Here is a 23,091-nt window from a genome sequence, read left to right as displayed (position 1 = left end):
CGGGAGGGCCGCCTAATTGTTATTAGTCACTTTGTTGCATGCTATTATTTCTTGAACCTGCATCAGGATGTCAATTGTCGGTATAGAGCAGGGGTTCTCAACCTGGGGGGCGTGAAACATCTGAAGGGGGCGCGAAGAAGCGGTCACCTGAAAAAATTTTGCGCGCTCTGCGCGATTTACCAACAATGCATGCGTGTTTCTCTCTATATAGACTCAATTTCATATATTTTTATTCTCTCATCAACATTCATAAGCGTCCATACCACCAAACAATCTGTTGGGGTTGCTAGCATCCCAGTTGGATTTTGTGATATGACGATAAGGGGGGCGCGAAATTTTTCAGTATCAAAAAGGGGGGCGCGTCTAAAAAAAGGTTGAGAACCACTGGTATAGAGGAAACATATTGAAATCAGCAAAATGTATCATAAACAAATGTATTTCGTGAGGAACACACGATTCCGATTCGCGCTCAGATTGAGAAGGGAGACACTATATTAAAATTAAGTCGCATTGAATTGCGCGGAGCGCAAAGTAAATTTCAGGATTACTTCAAATCTTTCAAAAATTCGGGACTGAATCCGTAATTGTAATTTGCATGTCGACGGTCCCCAACACATACTAATTTAATTAGGTATCGACTGTCGCACAAATTCCCTTCTACGACCGCAGGTTGCCCACCCCTGATTTAACTCGTATTAAAATGGGTTCTCTGGGGGAGCAATATGGTAATAATTTGTGTCAGGAAATTTGTCATCTGTAGAAATTTGAAGTGATGAAAGTAGTCATCGTTCTAGTCCTGTAGAATTTTCGGTCAACCTAAAAAAAATTCTTATTAAGACGTATTATATACTGCTGGAAAGATAATTTTATCAGCTTTTCAATGATGGGTTTGTCATTTTTTTTACCTTGGGGAAAAAAAGTTATGACCAAAAACGTGCCAGGGGGTAAAACACTATTTTGCTTAATATTAAAATACAATTATAAGCTAAAATACGATACCTTCGTAACAGAATACAACACCATGAATTGGAATATGACCCTCAGCAATGCAAACTAACAATCGAACAGCAATAAAATGAAACATAACTTTATTAGGGGGTATTTATCATACGTTAAGGGGGCAAAAGTTGACCGAAACGGAGATAACACTGGTTTACAAATTTCGAAAAAAAAATTGCGTCAAATATTTTAATGATTGATTTCAGGCTGATTTATGATTGCTGAATTCGATTCTGTGCTGATAATGTCTCCATCACGTCAGATTGTCGTCTCCGCATTAAATTTTCTCATTTTCATAAATTAATCAAATTTCAGCTTTCGTTAGTGACATCACGGTTAGCATATAATACCAACAGATCAAATATTGTTATTGAAATCATCTATCACGAAACCTGGGTTGTTGTAATACAGAATGAGTGAGTTTTCGGTAAACTTAAATACAGTGATTCTCTCTTATCGTTCAATCAGAAGCTCTTTTCGATCCATAAAATTACAATGGCCAACAAATTAACAAAATCACATCAAATACCATACTGAAACAGAGGCAGAGATGTTTTTAAATGGGTGTCGAGACTTTTTGTTTGTGTTTTGCAATATTAAACGCTAGTTCTATTTACAAAAAGCTTAACATTTTTGCCGTAATATTTTACTATGAACTTGAGCAGTGGTTCTCAACCTTTTTGTATTCGCAGACCCCTTTTGCACCCTCATGGACCCCCGCGGACCAATATTCCCACTAATTTTTGACGAGTCTGCGCACACTCACCAACTCACTGCGCAGATCCTTGGACAACAGTGCATAGCGACTAAAACAAAGGTCATCACTTCGGATTTTTTGTGCGCAACTTGGATTTTCTGTGCGCTGAGACCATGTCTGCCCTGCGCATTTGCGCACGTGCGCAGCTTAGAGGGAGCAATGCCGCGGACCGCCCTCCCCCGAACTTTTAGTTCAAATTTAGCTCAATTATTGTACAGTCGTCATCTGCCTTGTGCAAATGACAACTGTCGGCTAGTGATAAACAGCAACAAAATTACTTTTCTTGAAAATAACAGCATTCTATTTATGTAGAAATTAAGTTGACTTTTATTATTTCAAAGCTAATTATGCTACTGCATTTTTTGAAATACGTGTTCGTGTATTTAAAATTTGCGCCTTCGATTTCATATCAACGAGTGCTGAAAATCCATTTAGACAAAGAAAGGGGGTGGCGAATGTAATAATAAGGCATAAAGCTTCCGTTGACACATTTGGGTATGGTCGCAACAATGATGACGCCAAAATTGACAAACAATTTTTTTTTTATTGAACATATATCTTCAAGCCTGTTAATTTATATCTAGCAGCTCATCTTGAAGTTATTAGGGAAAATGGTTATAGGCCTATATCACAGGAGAAAACGAATTTTTGCGAACATTTCGAAGTCTGCGTGATTGATATTACTAATCCAACCATTTATTTTTTACGCAATGTCCAACAAAACACCTCTATACAGCCAAATATTTGTATCAGTGGGCTATTGGCAATTTAGCAACTAAAATGAGTCCACACAGCAGGATATTTCATCTCAGAAGGCCATCCTGTTGATGTGAGTTCTGCTGTAATGAAGCAAAACCGTCACGTGATTTTCCTAGTTAAAAAGTGTAAATTAGGTTATCAACTATTTTGTAAATTTAGAGGTTTCGCAGACCCCGACCCCCGGTTGAGAACCACTGAACTAGAGGTTGTTAGAAGTCATTGGCGTTGCTACTCAAGTATCGCAAGTAACTTTCTATATTTTCTACTCAATTACAACAGCATAAGTAGTAATTTCCAAGACACGTGAAAACTACTTCAAGTGGCAGAACTAACTAAGTAGGTATATTTGGTCGAGGGGAGGGTGGTCGCATACTTTCGACAGTTAGTCGGAGGTGGTTACATACGAAATCGCAACATATGTATCTTGTCGGCTAACGCAAAATGTTTATAATGACACAATACCCATTGGTAGAATATTCGAAAATATATTCAGTTACCGTGCTTTAGGGGCTGACAGCCAACATCGTCGCAGAGCAGACCTTTGTTTGGAATACACTCGTGTTAAAATTAATAACTGGGTGCAGTACTGAATTCAAGGTGGGCAGATATCTCCATGACATTCCCAGTTGATTTATTAGTCACACGAAGCACTAAAACAAAATCCAATACAATTAATTTCCCGTATTGCCAATCACAGATGGGGATTCGGATTGCGTATGTCTGATTCGAAGCACATGGTATGAACCCTGTTGGTGTGTCGGTGAACACAACATTTAATTTGATTGTTTCTGTGACGTGTAAAATGCTAGCGTATAGGCTATTTCATTTGAACCGTGTCTAAAGCAATATATAGCTTTCTACTTCATTGTATGAATAATAATTGTAGCGTGTCTCAAGAGCCGAAAAGGTCAATCACAGTGTACGCTTTATGTCTAAGATTACTGCCGATAATATTTACAACATAATAGAACGATTTGACCCGCTGAACTGGAAGAGTTTTGCTCGCAAAAAGAACTTGAACTATCCGCTTACATTCACTGATCCCTAGGGTTGCAGTCTACGAAACATATCTACAACCAATATCCACAGATATGTTTCGTAATAAAATTCTAATGCGGAATAGAACAGGAGTTGGAATCAGTGATTTATTGACGAGAATTCAAGTTATGAGAGAAATACACCCATCACATTTTCATCATTTCTAACAGCAATCGCTTTGCCTTTGAAATCAATAACTAGGGGTGGTGTATAGAACACGCGATAATGTTCGTCTTTACAGACAAGGATATTACGCGATGGATATGTAGCATAGCAATCGTCTGCTAGTTTCACCACAATCCTATTATAATAATGTGAAAGCATACACGAGAACGGAATTGTAATTGATCTCACGTTAGGTAATAAAATCATTTTTTCGTAATAAAGACTCAAATCAAACTGAGCACTAACAGAAATTCTATTCATAAAGAACAAATTGATAAAAGCGTTGATTTGACTTCCTAATGCTTTGCCAGTCAGCAGGAGATCTGTTCACTTTCTTTTTCTTTTTAACTTTTCCTTGGAGTTTTCATATGCATAAGAAAGAAAAAGAAGGTGAATAAATCTCCAGTTGACGGGCAAAGCATTAGGGGTCCACGCAAACAGAAGTCAAAAGACGTTTGCTATTATAAGCTACGCATAACATGATTTCAATGATTAAAAAAAATTTGATGATAAATTAACTGTTAGTGACAAGGAGCCTATAATTTCATTACTCGAAAAAAGCATAATATTATGAATATGTAGTAAATTCTGGTAAATTAATTAAAGGTTCGTTCAGCTAGCATTAATTACTCAAGTGACTGCAGTTTTATAGTACTTCTACTTCTACTTATCAGTGATTGATCAGAGAAAAAAGAAAACATGGCGACAATTGTAAGACAATACAGTTTCAAATTATTTATTTTCAAATTATTACGAGACAGCTAGAGTCAACGAAAGAAGTTGCGTAATAAATTGTGATCCCGACACCTGCTAAACAGCTACAGACACCTGATTTTCGCTTTCTAAGCGCTCACAAACAAATGATAATTGCGATTGCATCAGGAAGAGCGTATCAGTGGTCGTTCAACGACTTCAGCTATTGCGTGCTACTTGCGTAACTAGTTCTGCATATCCCTGGAGTGGAACTAACCACTCTCTCGCGCAACCAAAACCTTTCTCTCACATTGTAACCACGCCTACATTTTCATGCGTTCTGATTGGATAAGAGACGTCACGTGATGAAATGCTCGAATCCTATTGGACCGCTCCAAGTGTTTCCCAATAATACTATTAGCGCACCACGACCTGACATATCGATCTCGCCTTCCGACACATGTCACCTCATTTTGCCGTCTTATACTTTTCATTCAGTGTGCACGTGCATTGGGGCAGTTCAAAAATAACTTTGTTTCCGGATTCCAGCCATTCACTGATTAAATTGTCAGGTTATCCTAACAAACGCCGCACACCAAATTTAGTTCCATTGTAACAAGTATAAGACTCCGCAGATCCAATTACAATTTTAAATTCATTAGGGAAATTTGAAAAAATCTCAAATTTTTCTGTCAGCCCCATGAATTTGTTGAGCTGTCTTCAAAGATATTGCAAAACAAATTTGAGTCAATCCCAACTAGAAGAAGCGGAGCTCATAGTTAGTTCTCTATGTATAAGTCCGAATTTTATATTTGAGAACTCTCCCATCAACAGTCATAACCTTCCACATCATCAAACTATAACTTGGGTTGCTTGCATTCTGGTTGCATTTTGTGATATGACGAAAAGGGGGGCGCAAAATTTTTCACTATCATAAAGGGGGGGCGTGTCCAAACCGTTTAAGAACCACTGGCCAGGCTATACATGAGGTAGATAGGCTACGCTATTCTGCGTCAGCATCCAAATTTGCCGTGTCGAGGAAATAGTTCGATGAAAGCACCCAGTATTCTACGACTGGTTATTCAGGAGGTAGGAATGCAAATCAACCAAAGTATTGTCGAGACGAGGACGGAAGTATTCCGACTCCGATTATAGGTATATGTCCAGATGTAATTGCAAATACGTCGTCGAAGTCGGCATTGGTGTTGAAGTGTGGCTGCGAAGGGAAAACTGGAGAATGCCGTGAAACTATTCTGTACGTTACGTTCGTTTTGTCTGTGAATTTAAATGGTTAGTTTCGAAGGAGAGAGTATCAGTTCAGTAGAACAGTTTTGTCATATCAAAACAACACAAGACTGCGATACATCGACATCGCATTGTGTCTTATCGCATTTTACATTGTGTGTGACTTGTTCAGATAAAATAATATCACCCAGCGATGATGATGACAATGAAAAGATAGGAAACTGTCGAAACGACTTCGAGTATTCTTTGCAATCAGACACCCACATGGGCCTACCTACTACCTAGCGATATAGCTAATTACGAGCAAATCAAACGGGTATCCAGCAAATTCAGCCACTAGTTTACTCAATTGGGATCACAGTGTACAAATTACGGACAGCGACCAGCCATATTTCACCCTCAGTAAAAACGCGTTGCTGATCGCTGTCCGTAATTTGTACACTGTATATGGTTGGGTTTGACAGGTCAGACCTACAAGAAAGAGAGAGAGAGAGGGAGGGTAAGAGAGAGGAAGAGAGAGAGGGAGAGAAAGAGAGAGAAAGAGATAGAGAGAAGGAGAGAGAAAGAGATAGAGAGAAGGAGAGAAAAAGAGGAAGAGACAGAGAGATAGAGAGAAGGAGAAACAGAGAGAGAGCGTGATTTCTGAGGCAACCTTAGTGACCCATAAAAGAGTCTTTTCATTATATCATAATCTTGTGTTTTTGAATTGATAATAACATCAATAAATAACAAGAGGTGTTAAAGAAGTCAAGAAAGCTACTCAAGTAGAAGTAGAAGTAGCGACGAAAAAAATCTACTTCTTACATAAGCAACCTATAACTAGTTGAAGTAGAAGTAGAATTGACTGACTTTGAATCTACTCAAGTAAGTAAGTAGTTGTAAGAACGATCGTGATTCTTTCGCGTGGATTATCAAAAGTTGCAAATTGAGCACGAAAGGTGCGGAGCTCGATTCATATTGATTCATACCGCAGGAGGTATCCAATTTTCGACAGCATAAGCATTCGTCCGCATCATGGGATGAAATTGATAGCATTGATATGGAAATACGATACTAATCCTCTGTTTACTCGAACAGACCGTTTTAGAAAATATCATGGTATGGCACCCGCCCCATATTATAAGGTCCGTAGTTTAGTCGGAGAGCAATACGGGGAAGTTGTATCGGATACGGTGTAAACACTGCGCGATTAGTAAAAGTTAATAAAAAATATGTTGGATCGTAAAAATGCCATATTGTGTGGCTTTATTTCCGGAAATTACAGGCACTACTACACTTTCTTTTTATCCTTTAACATCTATCTTCTCAAGAGAAAACATCTGATACTAATTAGAACTTAAAGTATGATACTGGGAATTGAAAGTGAAATATAAATAGGCCTACTACTTCGAAAAGCGGAAAATGTATTTCATGTCTTTAGTCCAGAAATTTTCAAAGGTGGTATGCGAAAACAGATCTAGAGCTAAAAAAGTCAGAGTCCACTTTTCCAGATTAGGACACGCTATGGACTGCTAGATTACGATGATAAGTAAATGCTAGATTGCGAAACATCACTTTCAAACGTTATGATGGGCCATATATACTGTGATGAAATATTTCAAATGGGGGACAATGCGGTCTGAGCGGAACCACGCAACCCGCTATCTAAATTATATTCAACGATATACTTTCGTTAAATCATAACGGTCTCTCCATATCCACACTGTGCGCGAAGCGCGACAAAAATTCTTGGTTTTACTCAACTTTTATGAAAATTAAATATTGATATTTCGTGAAAACAGCCCCGAAATTCCACAGGCTATCTTCCCGCTTGGAGGATTAAACTACTTCTACTTGACAAACTGGAAATAGCGAAAAGTAAGTAAGTAGATCACAAAATATTACGAAGTAGACGTAGCGGGAAATTAGATCCACTTGAGTAAGTATCTGCGCAGCTGAAAACTACTTGAGTACTTCAAAGAAGTAGAAGTACTTCGTTACTGACCACCTCTGTAAATAGCCGACTGACTAACTGAGTGTCGTGTGTCTGTTTTGAAATTGTCGGATCCAGTTTTATTCGTATCATTTTGGCTTAGTCAAAAGACAATTTATTGTTACTTATGCTACAGCTAGTAATTTAGTTAAGTGTGGCTTGATCTCATTTTAATATGCATTTGCTAATGCAGTTACCTATTTCAATATGTCACTCATTGACACAATATAGGCCAGGGGCAGCCAACCCGTGGCCCACGAGAAGGTTTTGTGTGGCACGCGACATAATTCTCGACATTATTTATAATAGCAGGTAAAATTGCAAGGCCTACCGAAATTTGATTAACCTGACCGCGAAATTTGATGATGACTAAAACATCAGTTCCGACGCATTGGCGTAACCAGGGCCAATCACATTTATCACAGATCTTCGTATAAGACCATAAAGTAGAATATTTCGTAGATTTATGGTCACTCGATTTCTTGCATTAAGTATATACGCGTAATTTAAAGTATTGATTCGAATTATATTCGCAATGAGGAGATACCGTGTCGTCCAACATATGCGACTTCGATTGTGCGCTCGCTGCGAAATCGTCGGCGATAAAACATTTGCACAAAAATAGGCATGCATGTTCAATAGTTCACCGAAACCTGCAATATTGCTATGTCTAAACGCCGAATGATCCTGCCCTTGCCAAATGAGCTCAGTGGTATACAGAGGCGACCCTTAGTCTATGTAAGTGAGATATTTATAGACCGAATTCATAAACTGCCTTTGAAAATATTTCGCGCTTAGCGCGACCAGGGCATTAATGCATACTGCACAGTTGCACACAGACTTTTCATGACATAATTGTTATCAAGTCTAAACCGTAGTAATATAAGTCTTGCTTTCAATTCTGTGCTCAAGTTATTGACAATACCTTTTACGAGTGTCAACCGAAAATATTCGGGTTTATTTCAGTATGAATATACTATCCAATTGTATATTGAAGCTCTGTACCTCCAAGAGACTTTTCATTATCATTTGAGTGACGTTTTTCTTCAGCTGGTCGTGCTCAAACATCAGCGACGATATGGTCACCAATTGTGATCTGTTTCAGCGGCTTGGTTAAACATTTTTAGTTCAATTATGGACCGGAGACCGTTCACGGAACTATTTTTATTGTCGCTGGCTTTAATAGAAGCTACACACAGTAAGTAGTTGGAGAATTTTGTGCTCTTGATACAACTCGGAGAGATGCTATTAACTTGTGTTGAACTTGGGGAACTTGGATCGCAAAATTATGGGTGTCTGATTTCAGAGAATACTCCAAGTCGTTTCGACACGTTCCTATCTTTTCATTGTATTGCAATCCTATGGTGTATGGTGGATGAGATTGTTACCAATAAACTCAACTCAACTTAAGCCAAAAAGATTAATTCGTTCTGCAAGAATTAATGATTGTTTCGTAAACCATGTAGTAGGGTTGTTCAAAAAACTATTCTTCTATAAAATTGGTACGTTGGCTAAAACAAAACACAGCACGCCAAATTTGGCTCGAAGAAAGAAAGTTATTTTTGAGCACACCAAATGTACACTATTTGAAGGAAGACAAATTTTAACAAGAAGGACTCAGAATTCCGGGCCATATGCTAAACGAACAATTTAGAAACCAAGTCTTTTTATCATCACACACCAGCACCATGCTCAGAGCTCACTGCTCACCAATTGTCATTCTATACACGAATATAGCGGCGGACGGATGCAGGATATCATAATATCACATTCCTATTTCGTGATCTCGGTTTCAGAGGCCAAAAGTTGTGACAAAAAGTTGCGACATTCGCATTTCTACCGATTTTGAAAGTATGAATTTTCGGATCATATCTTGATCGGTTATATAATCAAGTTGAAAGATTCGATCCTGAATCGAGTATTAGACTTCGAGTCGAGTTAATTCGATTCGAGTATTTGAGTATCACTCGTTCTGACGTTAAAACAGTGTGAATAACGTGAAAATTTCGAATGCGCGCCTTTTAAGAGACTAAGAAGAAGAAATGCCAGTTCTACATCTCATTATCCCTTACGAGGTGGGCCATATTTCGCAGAATTGACCTTCACTTTTCAAATTCTCACTGTGACCCCACCAGGACTTGAATCCGGGCCGTTCCAGTTTGAAAGTGGGCGGAGTATAGCCCTCTACCGATTCCACCCTTGATCGACACCCCATGACATGTCTGAGGTTTTTTAATAAGTTTAAATAAACAAACTTTTTTCCCCAAAAAATCTCTCTCTCTCTCTCAATTTTCAAGGCTGACCTTCAGGATGGCGTCAGAGAGATGCTCCAGTGCGTAGCCACTGTTGCCTGGTTTCAAACAAGCCGTCAACCTTGGTTATATACCGCGCGGTTCGTCAGATATCGAAAAATGGAAAATACATATAAAATTTACAAATGGGCGTGGTCAGTGAGTGGTCATCAAGGTCAAGTTCATGATCAAGACTCAATCGGCCCCTACAGCCCGATTTATGGCATAAAACAACGCGATATGCTTTCTTTTGTCATATCCAACCATTTGCAGGCATACTAAGCCTGTTTATGACTCCTATGCCGACTGCACTTGAAATTGACCTAAATTTTGAAAATCACTGAAGCGTGACCAAAATTAACAAATATTCCTCAGAAAACTCTCAATACAACATCCATTGTAGCAGTATATTTATTAAACTCGAAGACTTTTCGGGTGCCTCTTTTCAAGAGTTATCGGCACACTAAAGGGATTTGAACAGATTTAAAAGCAAAACCAAAAAGGCACATTATGACGCAACAATCAAAATCACAGACCATGAAATTCGCATTGTATCAATGGCAACAATAACAAACTAGGAAGTATACGGACATACGGTACTATAGTAGCAGCACAATTTGTAAATAAACAATTACGCGCATGGAACAACACGCACTAATGAGAAATTTGTAGGTTATAGAGGAAATCTTTCTGTCTGCATAAAATAGGTTTGCTCAACTGAATAATAGTAGACTCCAACACTTTTAAATGAAACACTGACCTACCACGCGCAATTTCATTGAACATATTGTCATCATAGTGCTGTGCACAGGCAAGGTTTTCGCTCAGATGCTGACCGATTGACGAAGCATATGCTTGGTAATCATCATAGCAGTTTGTTTTTCCAGCCAATTTGCACTGACGTGCGAGCTCCGTGCGATCATTTGCGCATGTTTTTGACCGAATCAATTTTGGGATATGCTGCTTAATACGCTCAAACAATCTTTGAGATGTACGTCCTACATACCTACTATCACAGTGGCACTTGTATTGGTAAACAACATTACTTGCATCAAAGGCAGGAAGTGACATCTTTTCGAGAGTTGGGTAACAAGGGTTTCGTCGTGTACACTACATGCGTATTAACGCTGTAATAGCAACGGTGAACAGCCGATTTAATAAGCTTTTCAAATCGGCTAGACACATTACCTAGCCAAGGTAGGTGTAAATATGCCGCATTTTTCTGGGCCATATTTTGGAGCTGTATCCGATTTTTTCAATACTCTAGAGATGGAGCATTTTAATATGTGGTCCGGATAGCCATTTTGGAGAGAATCAAGTGGATATCATCCAATTCGCGTGACAGTTTTTCCGGTGAGCAGAGGCGCAAGGCGCGATTAACGAGAGATGAAATGAGGTTTAATTTACGCCGCTTCGGGCAGAATGAATCCCAACGAATATAATGACCAGTGAAAGTAGGTTTTCTATACACCGACGTTAAAAACGTTTGTCCTGATCTCTCTACGAAGACGTCTAAAAAGGGAAGGGCAGCATCAGTTTCCTTTTCCACGGTAAATTGTAGAGCTGGATGGAGACAATTCAATTTTTCGAAGAAAACTCTCCAGAACACGTTTTGATGTTTAAAACGGTGAAAATTTACACAGAATACCGTACATGTCGACTTCTGATGTTCTGGCAGATTTTCTGACAATATTTCCCACTCGGAAAATATCTGGAAATTTTAGGTGATGACCATATTTTCATTTATTTTATAATTTTATTTTATTTGTAGAACCCAGAATTTTTGAGTAAGGTTCCAAATGCATCGGAAAAGTCTCAGCTTTTCAAAAAACGTAGTACACGATGTCTAGGGCGTGTCAACAAGGGCTGGACAAAATCGAGTCTAAGTGTTTCGATTCTGAATCACGTAAAATGCTTGGAGTCGAGTCGAATTTTCGAATATAACTCATTATGACGTCATAAAAGAATTCAACATATCAAATATCAAATGAGTACCTTCTATGTCACCACAAAGAATATAATGCCTGTTATCCATCTCATTAAAGTAGGCTTACCATACGTCCTCTTTTAAGAGGATTTGTCCTCTTTTTTGACTTTTTTGAAAGTGTCCTCGGAGGACGCCCTTTTGTCCTCTTTTTTGAGATTTTGTCCTCTTTTTTGAAAATTTAGGTCAGATTTAGAGGAAATTGCGAGTGATATGCCGCAAATTAGCGCAGAAGTGAAGCTCCGGCGGGTATTTCGGAGGGAAAAGCGGTGATTTCAGCTCTGAGCGAAAAGAAGACCTTTTTTTTTTTTTTAGTCAACCGATCATGAAGTGGGAAAAATTTACCGGTTTTTGAAAATTCTTCTCCAGTTTTGCATGTCTGAAATTTCTGAAAAATTGTCCTCTTTTTTCATTTCCGAAATATGGTAAGCCTAATTAAAGATAGGCCTACTTCGGTATTTTTTCGACCATACGGGTTTCATTGCACTTTGTGACAATGTTGTGGGATGATCATGACTTCGTTAATGTGTTATTTTCAGTAACGTTCGTAGCTTTGTACTATGTCTCATATGTTGCGCTACAGCCAATCAAAGTTTCAACACTTCAGCAAGGGAAAATTGTATCGAAACTAGAATTCCCGTTGATAAATTAACTTGCAGTGGCGAGGAGTGTATAATTTCAATACTCGAAAAAACCGACTTTTACTACTCGACTCGAATCATTAAAATTGATACTCGATTCAGATTCGAGTACTCGAATCATTGTGCCTAGCCCTAGTGTCAACATGGAAAATCGGTGTCGGAGACATGCCATATCATATATGATACACCCACCTCGTAAGGATTAAAGACAATTCTGTATTTTTCAACCGTAGACCTCCTTATTTCATTGCACTTTGCAACAATGCTGCGAGATGAAGCTATAATTTTCGTTGATAAATTAACTCTTACTGGCAAGGATCCTATAATTTCAGTTCTCGAAAAATTGTTTCTCACTATTTGACTCGTATCATTTCAATTAATACCCGATTAAGATTCGAATACTCAAATCAGAGTGCCAAGCCCGTGTCCTGAACAGGAGTATTGTTACTCGATTAAAAAACGCGTGGTCTGAGGAGCGATCGCAAATGAGTATAATTCTAGTTCTAATTTCACGCAATTTATTACTAGTGCTCACGCCATCGCACCCCTGCAAATATTTGCTTTCCCTTGCCGTTTCTGTTCCATCTTGCGAATTAGCTCTTCGTTAATATTTAAACTGTATGGCGGTCTTCAATCACCGGCGAATCACAAATCAAGTCTCCCGTCGCAATGGCATTATCTGACATTATCTTCGCAGAAAATTAGAGTAGGTTGAACTGGAGATGGTTGTATAATGAACCTTGACTAAATACTGGTCAGCCTTCAAGATTACCAGACTACGATCTGATATATCGACCACGCTCACGAAGACATACCACCTTTATTTTCACCGCCAGTCTCTTCATGTTCTATTCTTATACTTTTCATTCCGTGTGAATGCCCATTATTTTTACATGCTCCAGTCCAGGGGTCCGTAACCTTTCTTTGCAACGTGGCCCCTTTTAAAAATTTCGAAAAATCGACGACCCCATTATTTAATCATTTTGAAAAATATTTAAATTATACCAATTAAGGAACTGATTTACGCAGTAACTAGTAGTTACAGTGATGAAATGATTAAATGCAATACTGTGTATTAAATAAACATGATAATACATTAAGTATAGTTTTTTCACATGGTTACAATTAAGAGGATTTGCCCTCCTTTTTCTGGAAATCGAGAATGTTTTACGAAAACACCTAAATGTCCTCCTTTTTGGAAATCCGTCCTCTTTTATAGCTTTGACAGCAGCCAGGGTAATGGACATAAATGACGCGAAATCTGCAATGGGGATGCTTTACCGGGTCATTCTGGAGTAGCACTGAAAAAATGACCTTTTTTTAGTCAACACAACAAGATATCTAGTACAAATTATAGAATCAGCAGTGTTCTAGTCCGGTAATCTGACTTTTATGATTTGTAAAATATGTCCTTTCCGGATTGCAAAATATGGTAACCCTATTATTGTTGCATATTCAGATAATGTGATGTTTGAACTTGCCTTTTCTGTGATCTTAACCCTAACCCAAACCCTAACCCTAACCCTAACCCAAACCCTAATTCCAAGCCTAACCAGAACCCTAACCCCAACCCTAACCCTTCCTGGTTTGGTGGCACGGGAAGAAAGTAAACTAAAGATCAAGAAGTAGCGTATTGCCGTACGAAGTACGAAGAGGTGGTCAGTAACTGAGTACTTATACATTTTGAAGTAGTTCAAGTAGATTTTGCCTACTCCTACTTCACAATTTTTAGACAAAACTATACCCAGAGTACTTACTTGTAAAAAGCTACTTCTACTTCTACTGGAGTACCGGCGGTGACTACTTTGACTATCCCTGCTATCACGTATATTCAATTTTAATTTATTTATTATAGAGATGACATAATTGTCAAATTTCTCGGAACGACTTCGAGTCGTTACGACTACCTCCTATATTTTCATTATATCGCAATCTGGTGGTAATACACAGGTCAAGTGTTCGTCACACAGCCCGAATCGCAAGCCGTGCCAGAGCAATCAACAGCTGACGTGGCTTTTCCCTGCAGGAGCGTCCTTATGGACCCCGTGTACACCTGGTCTAGGAACGGCAGGCAATTGGATGTCATAGACTCAGGTTGGTTGTCAAATTTACGAAATCGATGAACGTTTGACCACGGTTTCTTTGGCAGAAAAATATGAACTCTCGAGCGGAGATCTTTTTATCAAATGGCCGTCCCAGAACGACGCGGGAGTGTATCAATGTCACGTAACAGGTGACGAAGGAGTTGCCTTTAGCAAAACTGCAAATTTGATTTTTCAAAGTAAGTGTAGACAAGGCTCATACCATAAGTCCGGGTTGTAATGACTCGAGTCCCGATTTTTGGTGACTCGACTCGACTCAAGTCATTGCGTCATATGACTCAATACATTCAATACGACAAGATTCAAGTCTCATGTATCATGGGCGATACTTGGAAACTGTGTTTTATCTGTCTGAATAAACATGTCCAGAGCGAGAAAAATGAGTAAAATATTAATCCGAGGTCTTCGATAACACCCAAGAGTTTTTAAAAAAAATAGTTGAACCTGACTTGAACTCGATAATGAACGGTGGACACCACGACTTTGATTCAAGTTTTAACGCTATGACTTTGACTCGACCCTTTGCTAAAGGACTTGGACTCGGACTGGACTCGGTTGTGAGTTGAAATTGACTCGAGTCAAAACTATAAAGCTGATATCGACATGTAATTCGGAACCTTGTGACCTGGTTACAAGTCTGACAAATCACGCATCTCGAAACTCAAAATTAAATTATGGAGGGCAAATCAATCAGGCAGCAAATGTGGTCAAACTAGTTAGAAGAAGTGATTTCCAAGTACGTTGTTGTTGTTGTTGTTAGTATTGTACATATGGTGTTCGGCTACTATCGCCTTTTACACTAGGTCTCAAGAGTCTGATAATCCATTAGCGTCACAACTGTCTGCCGGTGAGGATAACGAATTCAGTCACTGGTAGTAAAATCCGTGGATCTGATAACAGTTTTGTGAGCTGAAACGGTATGCCTAGATTCGCCGCTGTCGTCTTCAAGTGATCGCGGTGGGTCGAGTAGCATTCGCAATCAATTAAAAAGTGGTCGACCGTCTCGTCGATATCGCACGCCTAGCATAAACCCGTGACATGACACCCGATTCTGCGAAGGTGCCAGTGGAGTCTGCAGTGGCCCGTTTGCAATCCTATGAGAATTGATGAGATTTTTCGTGAGGATATGCTGCAGCTTGGCATGATTGTTTGCGAAACAATTATATTTTGCGATATTGCGAATATTCATCTGAGTCCTTGAATTCATCATTCCATCTTTGCTCAGAGTGTTAGGCGATTTGCGATCGTACTACCTTGATTGACAGCGAGATTTGTTCGACCTCACGAGCTGGCGTTGGGCACGCTGCGTTTCTGGCTAGCTGATCAGCCTGCTCGTTTTGACCCACTCCCCTGTGCCCAGGAATCCATAATATATGCGTAATTGTGTTGCTCCGCGACAGATTTCTGCAAGACAGGATAATTTGAGTGATTAAAAAATTCTCATACTGACGATTGGCTATGGCCAGGCCGGGTTATTTTTGGCATTTCAGGAGCCGGATGCCAAAACTGCCAAAATTAAAAACTTGAAAATGCCAAAAATAAACAATTTTTGGCATATGCCAAAAATAAAACGGCCTGCCAAATAGTGTATTTTGTTCATAGTGTTGTGTTAACAGGACCGCGTTACAAGCGAGAAGAGCGTTTGTGAAAGGCAGGTTTCTTAATCTGGGTCCAGCCCACCCATTAGGGGTGAAAGCATGGTGTCATAAATTGTGTGGGCACAGCGAGATTGAACGGCTGACTGCATTTGGTTTACGTCATACTTTCCATTTGTCCAAAGGCAATTTTACGACCATTTTTAACCGGCTTGTCGAGCGCTAAATTTGATAAAACGGGTATCAATAGGCCCATTTACATGACGCTTTAAGTCAGCTTCGAAGCTGACTCGTCGATCCGACTCTCTCGTATTCGATGAAGAGAGAAAGGCAAACTGCCTCAAGTCGACTCAAGCCTCAAGCTGTCGGGTAATGTGGTTTACGATCGGCTTGAGTATTCGGCCATCGGCGTCCCGCGATATTCGTTCGACGGCGCTGGCTTTTGCCGCGTGGGCTCTTGGCATCGTAATTCATGTTTTTCATCTGTTGTTGAGAAATTGGCCAAACATGGCAAGGAAAAGTGGGGTTACTTTGTAAGTGCTCGCTTGTTTACAATGGAATGCATGTAATACACCAGTACCGGTGTAGCAACCGTGCTCTTTTATGACAGTCTTATTAGCGATTCCCTGTGTGTTCTTTGATATTTGGCTGCGACGCTTCGATCTGTAGTAGCCTAGTTGCTGTCATCAGCTACATAAAATGGCAGACAAGGTAAAACGTTACATCTGTATTTCCGCTTCTCAGACTAGGCCTATACAGTGCGGAAGATATGTGGATTGTACCGGTATTACAATTCGACTACGACATGCATAGTGAACTGTGCATAGTGTGCTACATCGATACGGGAATACATGAACGATTGCTGCATTTCGTACATACTGTTCCACTGGCTAAACTGATGCGAGCGCGCGTGTGATGGGATGGAGCTGGTGTCCCTCCCGGGAGGATGATATTGAGATTTGTGACTCTCCTGGTGATGATGAAGCGCAGCGGTGTTGAGAATATTGCTTTGTTTTTAGTTCTGGGTTCTGAGTTATAGTGTTCTGCTGATATGATGCGGTCGTGCGGGTGTTCACGATTTTCAACTTGCCCTTTTGAGATTGTATTCATGGTAGCCTATGTGTTTGTTGTGAGGGTGCTGAAATTGGCACTTCCCAAAGTTTAATTGGTGTGTTGTAGCAGTTTAGTAGTAGTGCTCTATATTGCTCTTTGTGGCAGTTTTTATAGACATTCTTGGTATTGTTAACTTCCTATTTGGTATATCATGCCGACAAGATGCTTCAATAAAGTCTCTGCAGTAGTTGCTGTATCGTGACTCTTGAGTCACCGGCATACATGGGGTAGTCTGTTACAGAGGAGCGGCCGAACAACTAGAGGGAACATGGGGTTTGCAAGTGGGTCACTTGAGTGTTAATGACCTTATTTTAACCGCATCGACAAGTGATGCCTGAAATATCAAAACAGTTGTTACTCCCGCCTACTCCACGGCCCATCTTCGTTGACGCCGAAAAAGCTAGCTGATAACTTATACTTGTTGTTTTCCTCTACAATCATGATATGAACAAGATTATTTTCCTCTACAAATATCGATAATTTGAGTATCTCATCATCCTCGTTAATTTCGAGGATAAGAAACGTTTCAGAGTACGACCAAACACACATTGTCGTTGTACCTTTGCCCACCAGACTTACTACGAATATAAATTTGTAAGGGGTAAAGCGACACCCGGTCGTCCACGGTACAGCTTCCTGAAGGATCATGTAAACAGGGCCCTTTTACGAGTCAGCTCGGAGATGAGGCGTGACGTCACCGGAGACGACTTGAACGCCAAGTCGAGTTGAACATGTAACCAGGCCTAATGAGAAGCTGCCGCAGTACTGATTATCAAAATATAAATTATATTCTGCTCATGGAACTGGAACCCCCAAAATCAACCACAATTTTTGCATTGTGATCGAGTTGAACATTGTGACGCAACAAACTGTCTGGCTATTTCTGAGCTGTATAGTCTCGTTTTGCCAGACAGTCTTGTTGCGTCAATGTTCTTAAAGGTCAACTGCATCTTCATAGACAACTTTGCGGAATCATGTTCAGAATTTTTTTTCATACCGAAATGGCCGACTTTCCGTATTTCAAACTAATCGGAAATTGCCGTAATTTGGACCGAAAGTCCCAATATTGGTATGTTTACAGAAAAAGCGGAATGTTCATTGTGACGTCATGTAGTTGACATCTCTTCTGGCCGCTGCAGATGTATGCTATAGGGTTGGCGGTCTTGCAGTAGCAGGGCGCTTGGTTAGTTATGGCGGAGGTTTCGCTTGTAATGGATTCACCAGGCGAGTCCGAGTATTCAGATGTCGAATGTAAGTATGCTTTTTCCTCTCACTTACGAAAGTAATGTTGAAACGAGGACACGTTTCAAGTGTTGATGTGCTCGATCCCATATCAGTGGAACTTCTTGCTGCTCCGAAAACGAGGGGTCGTTTGAGTATGATTATTGATGACTATAACCTAAGGATGTTAGTGATATATAGTATGATCAGCCTAGCTTGTTCAGCTTAAGCCGCTTGTCTAGACCAAATGAAATACACCGGTATGTGTAATTTGGTGGAGAACCTCCTTCAGTTATTAATCTTGGTATTATCAATTACAGTTGAGAGGATGGAGGTTGCCAACTTATGCAAACTATCAGGGGAGAGTTGAAGTGCTGCAAACAGGTCCCTCAAGCAACGAATGAATTATTAGTGCATCACAGCATTATCAGGATTTCAATCAAGAGTATGTATTGGAGATTGTCTCGCTATAGATATCAACAGGAATATTGTCATATAATTATAACATCCAGTTTCATGCATGAGCGAATGAGTCTCATCACATGAAATGTTGAGTCGGGTGCCAAATAATTACCCGTCAGTAACACAACAATTACGCTTTTTAGGAAGCTGAGAAAAACTGTACACGGAAATTTTGTTGGCTGGCCACTGGGATTCTGCAACAAAAGCCAACGAAAAATCCTGTCTGCGCATCCAATCAAATCCAGTACTTTCAAAGGATTTCAATTTTACAATGCTTCGTGAAGGAATAGTTGTATTGAAAATAATAAATGCAACATAACCAATCCATCAACAGTACTACTGTGTCAGGGAGAGAAATATAGAGTTTTGTGTCCAGCAATAGCTTCTTTCAACTAATTTTGACGATGCCGTTTGTCGAATGAGGATGAATCATCACAATAGACTTGGTCGACTCGGCCGTTTCTGGTCTTGCTTTAATGAATGCGTCAACTTCATTGCAGGAATCTAGAGCAGGAGTAAAAATATCACTGAGTTTTATAACAAAGTCGAATCGAAGGCAGTAGACCTATACCAAATGCTGTTCGGAAGTATCATAAAAATGAAGAATTGCCAACTGCATCCTACCTAACTTTACGGCTATTATGATGATAGTGATAAGTTTTCATCTTTTACTGAGCGGTCAATATTGATAGGTTCAGTCACAGATATCTGACACTCCTCATTCAATAACCAAAGTAACTAATATGATTACATGACCGCACATGTACCGTACACAAAAAGAAGTGTATTTTCAAAAGTAATAGCAACTCTTCCATTAATAGGAGGTCAGCGATATATAACCATTATACGTCATGAAGTCAGCAGGTTATGAACTCCCTTTATAGTAACTAATGCATTTATAGATCTTTTTTTCTAAATTGATTTTCAAATGTTTTTATTTCAGACTATGTACACTTCTACTTACAAGTTTTTCAAGGCATACATATTTCAGTTATTTGCACATGCACGTGAGTGTAAACAATAATAATACTTCGATGACTACCATAGCACAGTCAATACTACTATAAGCGGTTAGTTACACTCTTACAAAACTATAGCTGACACAGTACATTTTCACTTACCGATTTCGGACACTTTGTATAGCTTTAGAAGTGCGTTCCTCTGACATTACCACAATTTCACTGGTGCGTGGAAATAAAGTATGAACGGCACTACTGCAGTACGTCGGCAAGAGTTGCATGTGTTCAGTAGTCAGTTTTCTTGCGTGTTGCGTATCTCGGATACTTCATTGAAGCAAGATACTTGTTCGTGATTCGCATTTGAAAATGACTCTGCCTTTGGTTGTCTATAAGTCCGCACTTTTGGTCTTAATGGCGTCCGGTCGCCTGTCGGTATATGGATGGGTTTTGGCAGCGATGTCAATGCATTGTAGGTACGGCATATTGCGTATTGGACCAACCATACGCGACATAACATCTGACTCTATGAATTATCTCCTTCACAGCTTTCATGATCCCACTCAAAGACCCAAATCCACAGCAAATCTAAGCAATAATCCCACCTAACAGCCAACAGAAATAACAAGGACTTTTTGTTGTGTCAACTACTTGACGTCATTTCACGGCTGGGTGATTTCGTTTCCGTTTTCCGGAATTTCGATTTGTAATTCAAATTACTTGAAAACTATCAGGTAATTTCAATTTTCATTATTTTATTCATATTCCTAACCACATAATGTACGAAATAAGGTGAAGTCATTTTGAAGATGCAGTTGACCTTTAAACAAGCTAACCTTCCCAGGACTCTTCCATGCGAGTTTGTAATATTAAAGCCACCTGAAGTGAATATATCAGTAGACTGAAGGAGAAATGATAGTCGGGCTACTAAATAGGATGAGTTGAGAGACAACACAGGAAACTCCTGGAAAAGGATCGGGAAGACAATTCTTTCCGCGACGAGATCGATGGCACTGGCGAAGTGATCTCTATTCATGATGCATGGAAGCCGGTCCGGCCCTCCAAAGATTTTGAAGCTCTGAAAACCTTTTGTGGATGACTGGAAACATTCTTTCCCTCAACGGCTACTGTTGAAGCCGATATTTCCCAGATTCTCCGGGCGAGTAATGAATTTAGGAGAAACTTAGCTGACCTGGGTTTGGAAGCACTGTTACAGTGCAAACGATTTAAGTCTATTCATCAGCTGTTGAGCGTGTTTGTTAGGCTTTTCCCTCTTTTTTTTGCCTATTGGCACCGATTCCGATGAATACTGCACATTTTGTGGTTTCGTTTGATATTATTAACCTATGAAATCGTTAGGTTTTTCCTTCTTCCTATTGTTTGTTGGCACTGATTATAAGTGGATGCTGCACATTTTGTGGTGTCTTTTGACAAACTAGCCCAAATAAAGTGTTTTTGTGACTAATTCGAGGCTGAAACTATCTATTTAGAGGACGATGCCAAAACTGCCAAAAATATAAATCGAAAAATGCCAAAAATAACTTATTTTTGGCAGTTTTGGCATATGCCAAAAATAACACGGCCTGGCTATGGCCCAAACGGCACTCAGACTGTCTGAAAAAATAGCCAATTCACACTGTGGGCGAAGATTGTTTTCAGCCCACAAAAGACCCTTTAATATCCCGACAAGCTCCGCAGTAAATACGGACACTTGTTGTGGGAGAGCGACATTAAAAGAGTACTTAACACTCTCGACAAAGAATCCTGCGCCACATCCGTGGTCGTTTTTAAAGCCGTCACTGTAGATCCTTGTGTGGTTCCTATATTTTTCATTAATGTACTGGTTGCAAGTTAGTTCCAAGTACGTAAAGCAGTAAGTATTCTAGGACTAGATGTTCTTAAAATACTGAAAATATCGAGTGGAAGCGCAAGAAACGTCAAAAATTTCTACTTACCTATATATGTGCTTATGTGCAAGTAAAAGTAGATATTTCCTGATAAGTAAATGAATGAAAATTGTAAATCAAAAGTGAGATTAATACTATGAATTTCTACTCAAGTACATAAGCGCTTTCCAAGTAAGTTTTGCTGAGACCAAGAATATATCCGATCTAGGGTGGTCAGTAGCGAAGTACTTCTTATTTTGACGTACTTCAAGAATATTTTGCCTACTCGCACTACTTACTCAAGTGGTTATGATTTTAGACTACTTTTACTTCTACTTGAAAGTTTTCATCTTTTCTGGCAAAAATAGGCCTAGAGTACTTACTTGTTTACTTACTTGTAGACAGTTACTTCAACTTGTACTTGAGTACAAATTGACGGCGTTACTTTCACTTCTACTTCTACTTGAGTACTAAATATGACTACTTTGATTACTTATGTCGGCAACATGCTGTTTCGTAACACGTTCCTATCACAAGCGCCTCCATTTATATCATTGCAGTTCACTCACTTGTTTATTAGCAATATTTATCATTGTTGATATGCAATGTTCTTTCCAATTCTCAACTAGTTTCTAACGATTACCCTTGAAGAGTGTTAGCTGAAAATATTTGGGTTCATCCATATCAATGTATATTATTCAATGATTTCAGCATTCCACGCACCGACGCCCACCACACAAGTCCAGCTGGAATCGCAAGGACGCGGAGTGAAATTGCCGTGCGGTAAAATTGACCACAGTCCAGGTGAGCATTTTGTTCTGTAGTCGGATAGTGTGCTCCATCATCTTGGTTTCTTTATATATCTTCATATCCTATCTTTTCATTAGATCACAATCTTACGCTGTTTTCATCCGATGAAAATTTGAATAACTGACTGCCAGGCTATTTACAGAGTTTAGCATCTACTACATGTGGGAGGACCCCGAAACTTTCAAACGTATTCCGCCCCAAGGTGGCGACGGGAAATATATCTCGCAGATCGACGGGACGCTTTATTTGGCAAACCCGAAGGTAGGTCAATGGTATCAAACGTCTGAAACCTGTAGGTTTTTTTTTAACAAGGCCGCTGTAGAAGCACAGAATCCATAAAAAGATGTTGATAAACTAAGCGTGTGCGTGCAGGCTTGTAGGCCTGAAAATGTGGGATTTTCT

The 23,091-nt window shown here is 39.5% G+C and overlaps 2 protein-coding genes and 1 long non-coding RNA gene across 4 annotated transcripts in view; 2 read left to right on the top strand and 1 right to left on the bottom strand.

Moving 5' to 3' along the window:
* Positions 1-23,091, bottom strand: part of LOC145440652 (kelch-like protein 8) — a 328,197-nt gene that overhangs the window by 158,545 nt on the left and 146,561 nt on the right. The window lies entirely within an intron of this gene.
* LOC145440634 (contactin-3-like) overlaps positions 8,682-23,091 on the top strand; it is a 32,093-nt gene continuing 17,683 nt past the window's right edge. Inside the window, exons 1-5 of one of the 2 annotated variants that reach the window (XM_080318324.1) lie at positions 8,682-8,826; positions 14,495-14,638; positions 14,694-14,825; positions 22,591-22,683; positions 22,832-22,950. In XM_080318324.1, the coding sequence (XP_080174450.1) occupies positions 8,763-8,826; positions 14,495-14,638; positions 14,694-14,825; positions 22,591-22,683; positions 22,832-22,950 (552 nt within the window). In that variant the 5' untranslated portion in view covers positions 8,682-8,762. Of the gene's footprint in view, positions 8,827-14,494; positions 14,639-14,693; positions 14,826-20,861; positions 21,153-22,590; positions 22,684-22,831; positions 22,951-23,091 lie in introns of those variants that run through there. The other variant, XM_080318325.1, reaches the window with a different exon arrangement.
* On the top strand, positions 18,542-19,364 carry LOC145440714 (uncharacterized). The gene is made up of 2 exons (XR_013915600.1): positions 18,542-19,020; positions 19,181-19,364. It is a non-coding gene; the product is annotated as an uncharacterized LOC145440714 (long non-coding RNA).

This window comes from Botryllus schlosseri, chromosome 6 (assembly GCF_051294905.1).
Source record: "Botryllus schlosseri isolate E-star chromosome 6, Bs_hap1, whole genome shotgun sequence".
NCBI lineage: Eukaryota > Metazoa > Chordata > Ascidiacea > Stolidobranchia > Styelidae > Botryllus > Botryllus schlosseri.
This window is presented reverse-complemented; position numbering and strand designations above follow the sequence as displayed.